General features: G+C 52.9%; 4 protein-coding genes across 4 annotated transcripts; 2 read left to right on the top strand and 2 right to left on the bottom strand.

Annotated features, from left to right (window-relative positions):
* Positions 1-26: 26 nt before the first annotated feature.
* On the top strand, positions 27-1,994 carry CAOG_02163 (Mov34/MPN/PAD-1 family protein; the record flags this gene model as incomplete). The annotated part of the gene is made up of 7 exons (XM_004348863.2): positions 27-228; positions 631-843; positions 924-979; positions 1,099-1,333; positions 1,479-1,672; positions 1,758-1,826; positions 1,920-1,994. 7 exons carry the CDS (start codon positions 27-29, stop codon positions 1,992-1,994), a joined length of 1,044 nt encoding a protein of 347 aa, XP_004348913.2.
* Positions 1,995-2,156: 162 nt separating this feature from the next.
* Positions 2,157-4,996, bottom strand: CAOG_02162 (molybdenum cofactor synthesis 1; the record flags this gene model as incomplete). Its single annotated transcript, XM_004348862.2, has 7 exons — positions 2,157-2,899; positions 3,201-3,321; positions 3,437-3,660; positions 3,780-3,953; positions 4,037-4,201; positions 4,327-4,494; positions 4,618-4,996. The coding sequence occupies 7 exons, from the start codon at positions 4,994-4,996 to the stop codon at positions 2,157-2,159; spliced, it is 1,974 nt and encodes a 657-aa protein (XP_004348912.2).
* Positions 4,997-5,423: 427 nt separating this feature from the next.
* On the top strand, positions 5,424-9,299 carry CAOG_02161 (hypothetical protein). Its single transcript, XM_004348861.2, has 10 exons — positions 5,424-5,457; positions 5,893-6,565; positions 6,675-6,768; positions 6,849-6,915; positions 7,005-7,074; positions 7,178-7,282; positions 7,401-7,580; positions 7,677-7,775; positions 7,873-8,431; positions 8,521-9,299. Exons 1-10 carry the CDS (start codon positions 5,447-5,449, stop codon positions 9,183-9,185), a joined length of 2,523 nt encoding a protein of 840 aa, XP_004348911.2. The 5' UTR covers positions 5,424-5,446; the 3' UTR covers positions 9,186-9,299.
* Positions 9,266-13,184, bottom strand: CAOG_02160 (WD repeat protein; the record flags this gene model as incomplete). The annotated part of the gene is made up of 11 exons (XM_004348860.2): positions 9,266-9,296; positions 9,373-9,453; positions 9,566-10,056; positions 10,200-10,596; positions 10,719-11,492; positions 11,621-11,949; positions 12,035-12,170; positions 12,306-12,534; positions 12,632-12,726; positions 12,807-12,880; positions 13,167-13,184. 11 exons carry the CDS (start codon positions 13,182-13,184, stop codon positions 9,266-9,268), a joined length of 2,655 nt encoding a protein of 884 aa, XP_004348910.2.
* Between the last annotated feature and the right edge of the window lie 697 nt (positions 13,185-13,881).

The raw sequence follows: 13,881 nt of genomic DNA, 5'->3' as shown, positions 1-13,881 counted from the left end.
TCTTCATACTCAATATCATGTCAGTCATGATGGAAACGTCGGACGCGCTGCCCACCAGCAGCAGCACTGCCACCACTACTACTACCGCGACATCCACATCTGCGGCAAACGTCATTGCGTCGAACGTCAAGTCGTCGCTGCAAATCGCGCTGCATCCGCTCGTCATTCTGAACATTTCAGACCACTGGACGCGCACCCGCGCACAGCACAGCGTCGCCAACCCATCAGGTACAAGCAAACACATATACTTACTCATTCACTCTTTAAAGTACCCCTTCCCCTTTGCTTCCGCTCAGCAGCTCGCTGAAATTCGCTGGAGAAAGGGGACGAGTGGGATGATGACGGAAGCGAGATCTCGGCTGTTTGCACCGACCTCCCACCTAGCCGCCGATAGCTGTTGCCGCGATACTGAAGCGTGACGATGACACGAGAGACTCAGCACCCAGCATCCAGGAGAGAGGCACAGGGGAGGGGGGAACAGGGCAAGAGAGACCTCGCTGGTTGTGTTGACTGTCCAATGCATCTCGTTGCTGCGCTCTCCATCTCGGTCTCATCGTTGCGTGCTGGTTCTATGCTCACATCGATGGATTCAATCTGTATTGCATGCATTATACTTTGGTGATCGGGCAGTGTTTGGTGCCCTCATTGGCACCCAGAATGGCCGCAACTTTGAAATCTTCAACTCGTTCGAGCTGGTCGTCCGCAACGAGCCAACGGGATCCGGCGCGGGCCCCGAAGCCATGCAGACGGACAACGACAGCAGCAGCAGCAGCAGCAGTGCTGCACCGACCTCTTCCGAGTGGGTGGTCGACGTCGAGTACTTTCGACGAAAACAAGAGCAATGTAAGAATCGCGAGCACTTTCCGTTCGTGCTGCTGGACATCGGAAGCCTAAACCATGCTCATGCTCATGCCAAAACACAGTCAAAAAGGTCTTTGCCAACTACGATTTCCTTGGGTGGTACTCGACTTCCAAGTCGGTTGGTGCGACCGAGATTGCTCTACACAAGCAGGCAAGTTGTGATCACATTGGAAGAACGCAGCCGATCAGGCCAGCCTGAACTGACCATCTCCCCGATTGTTTGTTGCGTTCATGCAGGTCTGCGAGCTCGGCAACGAGACCCCGCTGTACCTCCAGCTCAACCCCGCGGGCACGGCGACGGCGAAAGACGTTCCTGTCTCCATCTTCGAGTCGGTCATTGATATGGTGAACGGTCAACCCCAGATGCTCTTCATTCCCGTGTCGTATCGCGTGGAAAGCGGCGAGGCAGAGCGCATCTCTGTTGATCACGTTGCCAAGTCTTCTGGCGGCGACACTCCGAACGTCTCCAGCGGTATGTCAAAACTTGGTGTGCCTGCTGTTGTCTTGACTTTGGTGTCTCTCTCTCTCTCTCTCTCTCTCTCTCTATCGAGCGAACGCCTTGAAACAGCAAAACAACGCTCATGGTGGAACACTTTTTTTGTTGTTGTTGCTCGCAGTCTCCGCTCAGTTGGGCGTTCAACACAGCGCAATTCAAATGCTGTACCAACGAATCGACGTCATCCGAAACTTCTTGGTCGCGGTGCAGCAAGGTTCTGTGGAGGCAGATCCTGCATTGCTTCGCGAAATTGCATCGCTGTGCAATCGCCTCCCCAATTTGGATTCGCCCGACTTGGCCGAAGAGCGTTTGCGGGTAAGGATGGTTTTTTTGCTGCATTTCTCGAATTCGACACCATTGCCGATTCTCTCACTTCACTTTGATCTCGCGTGTGTTTCAGGAGTGCACGGACGTCATGCTCATTTCCTATCTCGGATCCGTGACAAAGGGCTGCCAGGCTCTCAACAGCGTAAGTGCCGGCGTTTGCTTGTTTGATGTTTGTCGAATTTCATGCCGCCACCGACCTGTGCTGACATCATCCAACCGCCCATGCTCTTGCTAGGGCCCTCGAAAAAGTTTGCAGTCCTACCAGACGGGCTCTCAAAGGTGGCAGCGGCAGGCGGCTCTGCCTCGCTGAGCACGTTTGGGCAACATGGCTGCTGCCAGCCGCCCTCTCCACTTTGATCAATAATAACCTTCCTTTGCCATTGTTACACAAATACTAGCTGTGGCTTGGTCTTGTTGAGAATACAAAAACACCAGCCAGCACAGTACAAAATGCACGTCTCGCGCAAACACATCAGTGACGAGATTCGGGGGATTGGTAGTTGCCAGACTGTCCTCCAGATTTCGATTCCAGATGAATGGCTTCGATGCGGATGTCATGGGTGACCGCTTTACACATGTCATAGACAGTCAAGGCAGCAACAGAGACAGCCGTCAATGCCTCCATTTCGACGCCCGTGGGCCCAACACACTTTGCGGTGGCACGGATGTCGATTGCGTCCAGCTCAGGATTGAGTTCGAGTTGGACCTTCACGCTGGACAGGAAGATGTTGTGGCACAAGGGGATGAGCTGGGACGTCTGTTTTGCGCCCATGATTCCAGCAAGCTGCGCGACCGTCAGAACATCGCCCTTCTTGTTGGTGTTGTCCCGGACCATTTGGAATGCGAGCCGTCCCAGAATAACGCGACCGCGAGCCACCGCAATCCGCTGCGTGTTGCTCTTGGCTGCAACGTCGACCATGGAGGCACGCCCGCGCTCGTCCACGTGAGTCAGCTTGTTGGAGTTTGCCGCAAGACGCTGGGTGGAATACGTAGAAAACGCGCGGAAGAGAGAGGGGGCCGGGAAAGCGCGAGGCAAAGACAGCATAGACGGGATTGGTGGCGGCGTTGAAAGAAGGGACAAGATGGGAGAGGAAAAGGCGCCAGCACGCACTGCCGGCATTGCGGGTTGAGAAGAGACATAAGAAAGCAAGCTGTTCTGTTGCTGGAGGATGGGTTTCTTGAAGAATGGCACTGGCGGAGGGCGCTTTACAGACACTACAAAACAATGACAGCAAAACCAAGAAGAAGAGTTAGCTGCAAGCCACTGTCACACTTTTGACAACAAGGAAGGTTGTAAAGACGATAAAAGAAAAAAAGAGAAACGAGCAAAATGAACGTCAGGGTAAAGCAAAGCTGCTGGTTGAGCGAGCGCAAAGAAAAAAAAAAAGGCTTGTTCTCACTTGGTTTCGCTCGAACAGAAAAAGCACCAATTTGTCTCCGCGATCGAGCAGCTGATTCGCTCAGCCGCCAATCAGAATCATTGGGCGATTCTTCATCTTGGCAATGTTGAGCATACCTGCGTGCTGCTTCTTCTTGCGGCTGACAGCTGCAGCAACGACGGGCAGAAGCTCTTCGTCCGTGGCGCCCGCTCGCATCGCATCTCGCAAGGAGACTTCAGCATTTCCAAACAGGCACACCTAAGCAAAAGTGAAGATGCAGTCCTGAGATCAGCAAGTCTTGTCAACAGCAACCAACCAAAAAACAACCAACCCAAAAACAAACAACCCCCCCCCCCAAAAAAAAAACCCTCACCTTGAGATTGCCATCTGCAGTAATGCGCAGGCGATTGCAAGTCCCACAAAAATGATCACTCATTGAGGTAATAAAACCCACTTGACCGACAAAGCCTGGAACTTTGTATGCTTTGGACGTGTCGTTCGCCCGATCTTCCATTCGTTCAAATTCTGGAAAGCGTGCTCGAATGGTTTCGACCATGGATTGGTAGGATACCATTTTCTGGCTGTTCCATTTGTTGTCTAAAGAAGGTTGGAAACAGCACCAAAATTTTCAGAAACCCGCCCAAGTTCACAACGTGAGCTTGCAAAGCTGGAGGAATGCATGCAAACTCGACAACTACACAAAACAGCCCTCATACCATCGAAAGGCATGTACTCGATAAACCGCACATCCAGCGGCATGGTACGTGTCAGTTCGACAAAGTCACACACTTCGTCCTCATTGCTACCGCGCATGACGACGCAGTTCACTTTGACCGGATCATATCCGAGGCTGATGGCAAGTTTGATGCTCTCCCATACTCGATCCCAGCCTACAACACACCAATAATCAATTTCGTAAAAAAAAAAACAACGGACTGAGAGATGCTGCCAGAATCGTTGGCCTTTCTCGTACCTTTTCGACGTGTCATGATTTCAAACTTGTGCTGATGGAGAGTATCCAGGCTAATGTTGAGATGTGTCAGGCCTGCCTTTTGCAGTTGTGGTAGATAGCGTCCCAAAACAATGCCATTCGTGGTCAGGGCGATGCTTTTGAGTCCATCGATTTGGCCAAGCCGTTCTAACAGAGTAGATGCAGAGACGATCATTGCATCGGATAGTTGTAGGGGGGTGAGAGCTCGATCACATCACGAACGCGAATAGAATGACAAAAAACCAGAAAAGTGTCAAGTTGATGGACTGTACCAACGAGGGGAACCAGGTCCTTGCGCACGGTTGGTTCACCACCAGTGAGTCTGATCTTGTCAACGCCTTGGCTCACAAAGAGTTGAGCGAGGCGGATGATTTCGTCCGTGGTCAGCAGGGCTCCGTTTGGCGAGAGTTCGACGCCATGTTCGGGCATGCAATAGACACCTGGACAAATCGCAAAATTATGTGAGTGTTTTTTTTTAACTTCTAATCATTGCGATACAGCCATACGACCATAGGACAAAAGAACAAAAAAAAAAAAAGCACAACTAAGTCAAGGTGGCTTACAGCGCAGGTTGCAGCGCTCGGTGAGCGAAATCCGCAAGTACGTGTGCCCTCGCCCGAACGTGTCTGTGAGCACGGGGGACGCCTTGGACTGTGGCTGCTGCGACACTGCGACACCAGCGGCAGTGCTGCCTGGCGTTGGCTGTGGCGACGACGGGACAGTGGTTGACATTGTGTGCATTGCCCGCCTGTTGTTGTTGCCTGGGCTGCTTGCTGGACGGCAGGCTGAGGCATGATGAGCGCAGATCAGAGTCGCACATGCAGATGGAAGCACCATGCGCTGTTGGAGTTGGAGTTGGCGTTGGAGTGGATGTTGGCCTCGCAATGCACGCGCCACGACACGCTGCGTCGAGCTCAACGATGCCAGCAAGAAGGACACCATTTGTCGGATTGTCGAAAGATACAAAAGCTTTGTGCTTAGTAATGAAGAATGAATGCAAAAACACACAGCAGAAGACAATTCACGAAACGCAACGCAACGAAACGAAACGAAATCAAAACAAAGACTGAGACGCTCAGATTCAGCGGCGCAAATTCTAGTAAAACTCGGATTCAATTGTCGCTCTTTCACTTTGCTACACTCTTGACTGTCAATCTAGACTCGGGTCGCTGGTGATGAACACAAATCAGACTCTTTTTTGTGGCGCTTTGCCTTTGTGGAGCAGCAACGGTGCCTCCACAAAAGTCAGTAAACCTCAGAGGTCGCTTTTGCTTGAGAATGAGAATCACACTTATCTTTAAGGATGATCACGACCGCCGATTTCGCCCACGAAAAACACAGTGTATCGATCTATTCAAAGTTCATTCTCTGTTTTTGTTCCGTTCCTTCAGTATGAGCAAGAGGTACGTAGCTCGACATTTCCCGTTACCCCTTCTCACTAACTCGGAAGCGTCAAGCGAACGATTTCCTTGCTGATTTTTTTCTCTTTTTTTCTTTTTTTTTTTTCTTGCCATTCAACTTCGTCCTCTTTCAACTTCACTGGGTTTCGTTCTTGTGACCTGCGTCTCACCTCCCCCCGCCCCTCCACGACTCCATGTCTCTGTCTCACTGTGTCTCTCTCACTGCTCTGAGATGGGCCTCCTGTTGATGCTGCACTCTGTTACGGGTGATGATGAATGGAAGCAGGGGGGAAAGCGGGGTCGCCATGTGTGCCGTTTCGCTCTTCCATGTGCTCTTCACTCACTCACTCACCCACCTCACCCACCTCCCCATCGTTATGAATCCCGAGTCTCGAGTCGCTTTTGTTTGACTGATCGCATGTTGTGCTTGTTTGGTAGCACTTTCAAGCGATCGAACGACGACGCTGCGCAGGAGCTCGCCGCGGCCCGCAAGAAGCACCTCAACGAGCACCAGTCCGCATCGACCTCGGCAGGCAGCGGCAGCCATCAGTCAAAGCACGCAGCGGGCGGCCAACGGAAGCCAGCTGCAGGCACCAAGCCGCCGTTCAACAAGTCGAGCGCGTCGTCGTCGGACAAGAAGTTTGACTCGGACAAGAAGTTTGCGCACAAGCTTGGTGGCGCGAACAAGAGCAACAACAACAACAACTACAATGGCAAGAGCAATGGCAGCAGCTTTGAGGACAAGAAGAAGCCCGGAACCGAGTACGGCGCCGGCAAAAAGCTCCACGACCAGAGCAAGGGCAAGGGCAAGGCCCCGTCCACTGCTCACGACGATGACACTGAGAATGGCAGCGAATCCGCAGACGCTGCTGCCGATGGCGAGCAGGCCAAGCCAGGCAAGCTGTTCAATGCCAACCATCGCTTTGCTTCCAACCACAAGGAGGCCAAGCTGCTGCGTATCGAGCGCAAAGCACACACTGCCCCGCACTTTGAACTCATCCAGCGTGCCAAGCGCATCTGGGAGACGCTGCGCCAAAAGCGTATGCCCAGCGCGGAGCGTCAAGCTCTTGCCGACGAGCTGATGGGCATTGTCACTGGCCACATGAACGATGTATGGCGAGGTTTTGATTGTTTTCATTCGAAAGACGTGGTGGTGATTGTTTTTCATTCGTAAGCGGTGGCTTGTGCAAGTTGGCTCACCGTTTTGATTCTTGATGCAGATCATTTTCAAGCACGATGCTGTGCGTGTCATTCAGTGCTGCATCAAATTCGGCAACGAGGCTCAGCGAGACATGGTTTTCCAAGAGCTCAAGTGTGAGTGGGTTTTGCTTTTTTCCTCTTTGAAGAATCCGAGTTGATTGGCTGACCCCGTGGCATCGTTATGACATGTGCAGCGCACCTTCTTGACATCCTTCGCAGCAAGTATGGCAAGTTTGTTGTCTCCAAGATGCTCAAATACGGGTATGAAATGATGTTTTTTGCGAGATGGCCATTCTGTGTCGTTTTTTTTTGTTCTGACTCGATGGTTGGTTTTTTTTTCGGGCCGACAGCTCCGCTGAGCATCGCAATCACATTATCAACGTCATGACCAAGATGACTCGCACTCTGATTCGCCACCGAGTACGTGCTGTGTCTTGGTTTTGCGGCATGCTTGCTTTGGTCCATGTTTCATGTTTCGCTCATCATCCCGACTCTTTCTTTTGCTTTCCTTGGACAATCTCAGGACGCCGCGGATCTTGTCGACACTGCATACAGCTTGTACGCGAACGCTGCACAGCGCGCTGCTTTGGTGGCTGATTTCTACGGTCCTCAGTTCTTGCTGTTTAAGGTGCAAACCCTTGATTGTGATGATTGTGCATCCATGGTTGTGGCTCGTTCTCATCTGTGCCTCAATGACAACAAAAAACCACCGCAAAACAAAACAAAACAAAAAAAAAAAAAAACAGACAAGCCCCCAGACGACATTGAAGGAAGTGATTGACAGCCATCCCGAGCTCGAGTCTGTCATGTTGACGCACCTTAAACAGACGCTCACAGGCTGCTTGGACAAGGGCACCATTGGCTTCAGTCTTGTGCACCGCGCCTTGCTCGACTTGTATCTGCACGGCCAAGCTCCTTCGCTCAAGGTATGCGTTCTGTGGGGTTGCTCATCTTGTTCAAATTCCTGTGCCTTGTACTGAGCCCATTCTTCCCTGTTCTCTTCACTTGGTACTCCTTTCCAGGACATGTCCTCGAGCTTGAACGAGGCCGTGATTGACATTGTGCACACTCGTGAGGGCGCGCACGTCTCTGTCTTGGTCATCCGTGATGCCAACGCAAAGGTTTGTATTGCTTCCTCTTGCCTCTCTCGCTCTATTGCAATCGAAGTTCATGTTCGGATGTGTCTGACCAACGCTTCCTTTGGTTGACATGCATCAGGATCGTAAAACAATCATCAAATCCATGAAGTCGCTCGTCAAGAAGATTGGTCTCGACGAGCACGGTTTTGCTGTGCTATTGGCATTGTTCGATATGGTAGACGATACAGTCTTGGTATCCAAGGCCGTCCTTTCCGAAATTCAAGAGTCTCTCCCCGAGTTTGTCGAGTCCAAGTACGGCTTCCGCGTCTTGCAGTATCTGCTTGCTCCTCGCTCGAAGCGATACATTCCCGAGCATGTGCTGGCTGTTTTGGCCGAGGGCGATGGAAACCCAAACAGCAAGAAGGACACGGACGTGCGCCGCGAGGAGTTGCGTCGTGCCATCCTGCCTTCGCTTGTTGCCTATGCCACCGAGCATGTCGAGGCGCTCAGCCGCGACCCCCACAAGCTTCCGCTCATCCAAGAGCTTGTCTCGAGCTCCAGCGCGACCGAGCTCGCACCCTTCTATGCTGCTCTTGTTGCCGAGTGTCTCAAGGATGGCGAGCAATCGCTCATCCAGCATGCCAACGGCCACCGAATGGTTCGCCAACTGATCTTGTCCGAGCGCGTTTCTGACGAAGGTATGTTGTTGTTGTATGTTGCTGTGCAGTCCAGGGGGAATTCGCAAATAGCTTCATGCTCACCTGTTTCTGGTCTTTCTTTTTCACAGCTCCGTCCTTTGCAAGCCAGTTGTTCTCGCAACTGAGTGGCCAGCAAGATGCTCTCCTTGAAAGCAACCACGGATTGTTTGTGGCCAGCGCTTTCGTTCGCTCGCCCGATGCTGCCGTGGCTGCCTCCGCCAAGACTGCCTTCAACAAGCACATGAAGGCGCTCAAGGCCAAGAGCACTCTTGCTGGAGCCAAGGTTTTGATCGAGAGCCTCGAGGGCAAGGCTGCTCCCGCCTCCGCCGAGCCGACGCGTGCTGCCGCTCCCGCAACCCCTGCTGCTGCTGCTGCCAAGCAGCCCGCCAAGAAGGCTGCAGAGAGCACACCTGTTGCTGCCAGCAAACCGACCGCAGCAGCCGTGTCTACTCCTGCCGCCGCTGCTGTTGCCACCCCCAAGGGCAAAGGCAAGACCCCTGCCAAGGCGGCTGCCGCCGCGGCGCCCGCGCCCATGGAGATTGACGACGAGCCAGTCGCGACGCCTGCACCTGCAACTGCTCGCAAGGCTGCTGCTGCTGCTGCCGCCACTCCCGCTCGGGCTGCGCCTGCTGCTGCCATGCCAAGCACACCGACGAACGGTCCTTCGCCACCGGGCGTTCGCACGCGCCATCAAACAAGCGTGAAGGCTGCTCGCACAATGGCTGCCGCCGGCGCGAAAACACCAGCTCGTTAATCGTTTCGTTTTTCAAGTTGCAGCTCTCCATTTGTTTTTTTTTTCCATTTTTGCGTGCTCTTGTGTTTTGTGGCCAGTTGTTATAAATGTGGATCCGCATTGAGCGCACCCCTGTCCAACTCAGTTCAAATAACGACTTGAAACAAGAACAAAATATCGGATTGAGTTTATTGCGAGATGGCACTACACCATCGCGCTCAATTGGTTATCCGCACTAGCACCAGGAACAGCAGTCAAAAACGCGAGGGCATACTTGTTTTCGTCACACCTGATCGAGACACAATCAAATGAAAGACGAACAGACCACAAAAACAAGTGAGTTCCAAATATCTTCCCGAAAATGCCAAACAAACATGAACTCAAGCCCTTGCTGAACTCACATGCTGGCAAGGTCATCATAATGCTTCGAAATGGCTTTTTGGAGAGCGCGATAAATGTGGAGGTTGCGGGCGTCGGATGCGCGAAGCTTGAGAGCCGGACCATGTGTGTCCAAAATGGCGTTCGTCCATGTCAAGTAAAAATGAACATGACGGGAGCTTTCAAGTGCATGCGATGCAATGAACGCCAGCGTGCGTTCGGCCGAGGAAGCGCTCAGTTGAGTGACAACGACGGCAATGTCCGTGGCGGGGACGCTTTCGATAGCATGGTGGCACACATCCACCTCGCCGAGGCGGAAGGAAACAGACAAGGCACGGGCATGTTCGCCATCGGCGCTGAGCTGTCGAACGGCGTCAGGAGTCACATCGACATCGAGGTCGACTGGATCAAAGACCAGTGACTCATCCAACGAAAAGATGAGCAGACCTTCCGTGGAGGCAGCCGCCCATGATCGGCCAGTGGGTGAGAATTGCACACCCCTGGTGCGAATGCGCTGTGGAAAGGGAACAAGGGAACCAAATAGAATGAGCCATTGAGTTTTGCAAGCCGTTGAGCAACCAAAGTGTTTTTTTTTTTCGACAACAAGGATTTTGTTGGTGCTGCCCCATTTCCCCATTTCCCCTCTTCCAAACTTACAGGCTTGACACGGCGCGAGCTGAAATCGCCTTTGGCAACACCGGGAAGCGACACATCCATACCGCCAGCGCCACCTTCTTCCTTGCGGCGCGACTTGCCGAGGCCTTCAACATCCGCCTCGTCGTCCGAATCGTCAATCATTGCCAGAGAGCCGCCGGCGGTCATGTTTGCGCTGTTGAGAAAATCGCTCATGGCGTCGAACGACTTGTTCTTTGAAATTTGGAAGCGCCGCAAGAGCACGCCTTGTGCCACGCTGTAAATGCAAACATACTTGGAGTTGCCACCCGCAAGAACGCACGCGCCATCAGCAGTGTAGCACACGCTGGTAAAGTTCTTGCCAGCAGCCGAGTTGGCAGCGGCTGTGCGTTCCGTTTCACTTCGGCCACCAGCGATATCACTGTCCGTTGTTGGAATTGGTCCAAAGGAAAAGGTCAAACAAAACAAAACAAAGCCAGAATCAAGTTAGCGTTCAGTCAAAGAGGGAACAGCTCAAAACCACTCTCATGTTCTTTCTTTTACCGTCGACCCTCGATAGACTTGACGAGCGAGCCACTGGACACCTCCCAGAAGCAAAGTTGTCCATCCAGCGTAGCGGTGCAGAGCTCTTGGTCATCAGGACGGAACGCGAGCGCAAGGACGTCCGACTGGTGCAGCAGCGTCTCCTTGGCAGCAGTGGTCTCAAAGACGTCCCAAAACTTGACAGTCTTGTCCCAGCTGCAGCTGGCAAGAAGCGAGCGATGATGCGCGTAGGCAATTCCGCTCACCGGGCCAGTGTGGCCAGCCAAGGCTTCAAGAAGTCGACCGGTTTGGACCGACCAGACGAAAATCTCAAACGTGTCGCGCGAGGCGGCGCAAACAATTTCGTCGCTTCGATCGAGAGCGAGGCAGGAGAACTGCGCAGGCCGGGGCGACGTGAAGGTGCGGAAGTTGCGGTAGCGGACGAGATCAAACGCACGAACGGTGCCGTCCAACGACGAGCTGAACACCGAATGGCCGTGCGACGAGAAAGTGACACCCGTGATGGCTGCCGTGTGTTCGCTAAACGTCACAAAGCAAAACCCTGAATGCGTGTTCCACAGCTTGACCTTGCCATCGTCGCCGCCCGTTGCAATATGCAAGCCGTTCGACGAGTAGGCAATGGTGCTCATATCGTGGTAGTGGCCCTGCTGCTTCAGAATATACGTTTCTGACTGCCACTCCCACACGAGCAGCTGACCCAGCTTGGCGCAGCCAAACGCCAGCCATTCGCCGGTGGGGTTGAGCGCGACAGCCGAGATGCGGTGTTGCGAGATGCTGAGGCGGAAAGAAGAAGCAAAAGCAACCACAACAACAACAACAACAATAAAAAAAATTCAGAATGAGGACCTGGCTCACAATGTGTGTGCCCAACCATCCACAACCAAGCGAACGACAGAACTGACCTGAGAGAGTGAATGTTGTTAAAATCGGGCATATCGTAAAGCGCAAAGACGCCGTTGGTGAAGCCTGCCACAAGCATGTTTGACCGAGGACTGAAGCACGCGCTGATCACGCGGGCCTGTGGTTGGTTGAAGTAATGCTTGGCACGCAGACCCCAGACAGTCGTTGCCAGAACGTGGGTCGATAGTGGAGAGGTCTCGGCCGGTACGATCTGCCGCTCTTCTCCGGTGGTCGTCTCTTCAGCCGAGGCTGCTGGCGCAGGTGCTTCCAGGGCAACCGTGCGCTTGTGACCATAAACAAATGCCGAGCCGTCTCGGCCAATGGTGTAGATCTGTTTGGGAGGTGGGAGTAGTCCAAGAATGAATTGACTGCCAGAGACGTGAACCATCTCCCTCACCATCCCGCAAAGTACATACATGTTGCAGATCGTTGCTGAAAAAGCAGGAAATGACAGCGTCACGATGTCCGGAGAACGTCAGAGGCACAAAGCCAGGAATGGGGTGCAGCGAATGAAGACGGCAAGTCATATCCTGAGCAGCTGTCAGGAAGAATCTGAATGTTGAAGCAGAGCAACGGGGGGGGGGGGTGGAACGGTTTCGTGAATGACCAGGCGAGCGAACATGCTATGCGGTTTGACGGTCGTCCGGCCAACAAACAACAGCAACAACAGTTGCTGGAGAGACTTACTGCGAGTCGGGAGACCACTCAACGTGCATCACATTGTAGGTGCGATGCAGCACAAAGGGAGCAAACTCCTTGTTGAAACCAGGGGCGCGCCACACCTGCAGCAAGCGTCCGTGGGTGACGGCGATAAAGCGACCATCGGGGCTGAATTTGATGTCCTGGACTGCTTCCTTAAAGTTGAAGTGGTGCAAGAGCGCGTTTCGCATAAAGTTGATCAACAGGGCTCGACCATCTGAATATCAAACGAGGCATGAGATTGGTTGTGGGTTGTGGGTTTCGCATTCTCGCAGCCGCGAAACACATGCGAAACACACACATGGAAATCTCACCTTCATCCACCGTGACAAGAAGGTGGCCCTGCGGCGACAGAGCCATGCGAGCTATATTCTTGAGATTTTCGAATGGAAGTGTATACGACTTGTTACTGTGTTCAAGCAACCAGAGACAGCGTGAGTGAGATGGTGTGCTCAATACTGATCAGACCTGTCGTCGACAATCGCTTACTTGACGAGATCAAAGACGGATACGGAGCACTGCATTGCCGTCAGGGGTGAAGACAATGTTGCCTTGGCAGTAGACTGTCCCGCACAAGTTGGAGAACTGCGAGCAAGAGAGCGAGAGAGAGAGAGCGAGAGAGAGCACGAAGGTTAGAAAGCCAGAACGGACACCAGCGCTTCGTCCATCCACCACTTGGTTGCCCCAGCCAGTGAGACGAGATCGCGGGATGGAAAAACAGAGGCAAGGGAATGGGACGGAGATGGAGGGGCGGACGGTGCGGACGGTGGGGGGGGGAAAGCCACAAGCTCAAGCAATCTCCACATGGACCGAAAACGCGCTCTCCTGCTGTCCCTTCTCGACGCCTACCTTGAATCCGAGCTTCATCTGGAGATGGAAAGGCGACTTGAGAAGTGTCGAGGGTTAAGTTGTTGAGCTTGTTTAGCAACGACAAAGAGAAAAGGGGGGGGGGGAATAACAGATGCAGAGTGAACGAGGGAAATGGGAAAGACTGCGCGAGTTTCCACGTGTGGAGCTTGCATTGCGCTGCGGTGAGCATTGACATCGAGCGCTAGTATCGAAATCGAACAGGATGGAGTCACGGAAGCAAAACAAAAAAAAAGGAGTCTTGTGAATGAGTAGGGATTCAAGGATGGGAAGGCAAGTGCGGGCCATGTGGTTGCCGGAAGTTGGTAGTGGACAGCGAGTCCCACAATTGAGTTCAGGGCATCGTAGGAAAGTGGGCAACGACAATCGACATGACAACTAGTGTCGAATACCCTGCTCCATTGGGTCTCGAGCTCTCAGTCGCCGCCGTTCGTGTGTGCGCAGGCGCACATTTCCCGCAGCCGCATCCCGCCATTCAAGATTGCCCGTCAACTCATCAGTAGGTGTATTAGCTTTCCTGCAACTCGGAGATTTATCTCCATTGCAAAGAAACTATACATTTATATTAATATATGATGCAATTACACGGCGCAGACTGCAAAACTGCGAAATGGCGGCAAAAGATTCGTGGCCGAAAATCCGTACGCTGACAATGAGTCAAACACTTTTTCCCTTCCTCCTTTCTACTACGAGCAAA

This window comes from Capsaspora owczarzaki (assembly GCF_000151315.2).
Source record: "Capsaspora owczarzaki ATCC 30864 unplaced genomic scaffold supercont2.3, whole genome shotgun sequence".
NCBI lineage: Eukaryota > Filasterea > Ministeriida > Capsasporidae > Capsaspora > Capsaspora owczarzaki.
The sequence above is the reverse complement of the archived record's forward strand: the minus strand, read 5'-3'. Positions and strand labels throughout refer to the sequence as shown.

Coding starts and splice junctions, on each gene's coding strand:
- CAOG_02161 (XM_004348861.2), top strand. Junction 6,566..6,674: donor TCACTGGCCACATGAACGAT/GTATGGCGAGGT, acceptor TTCTTGATGCAG/ATCATTTTCAAGCACGATGC. Junction 7,581..7,676: donor GCCAAGCTCCTTCGCTCAAG/GTATGCGTTCTG, acceptor ACTCCTTTCCAG/GACATGTCCTCGAGCTTGAA.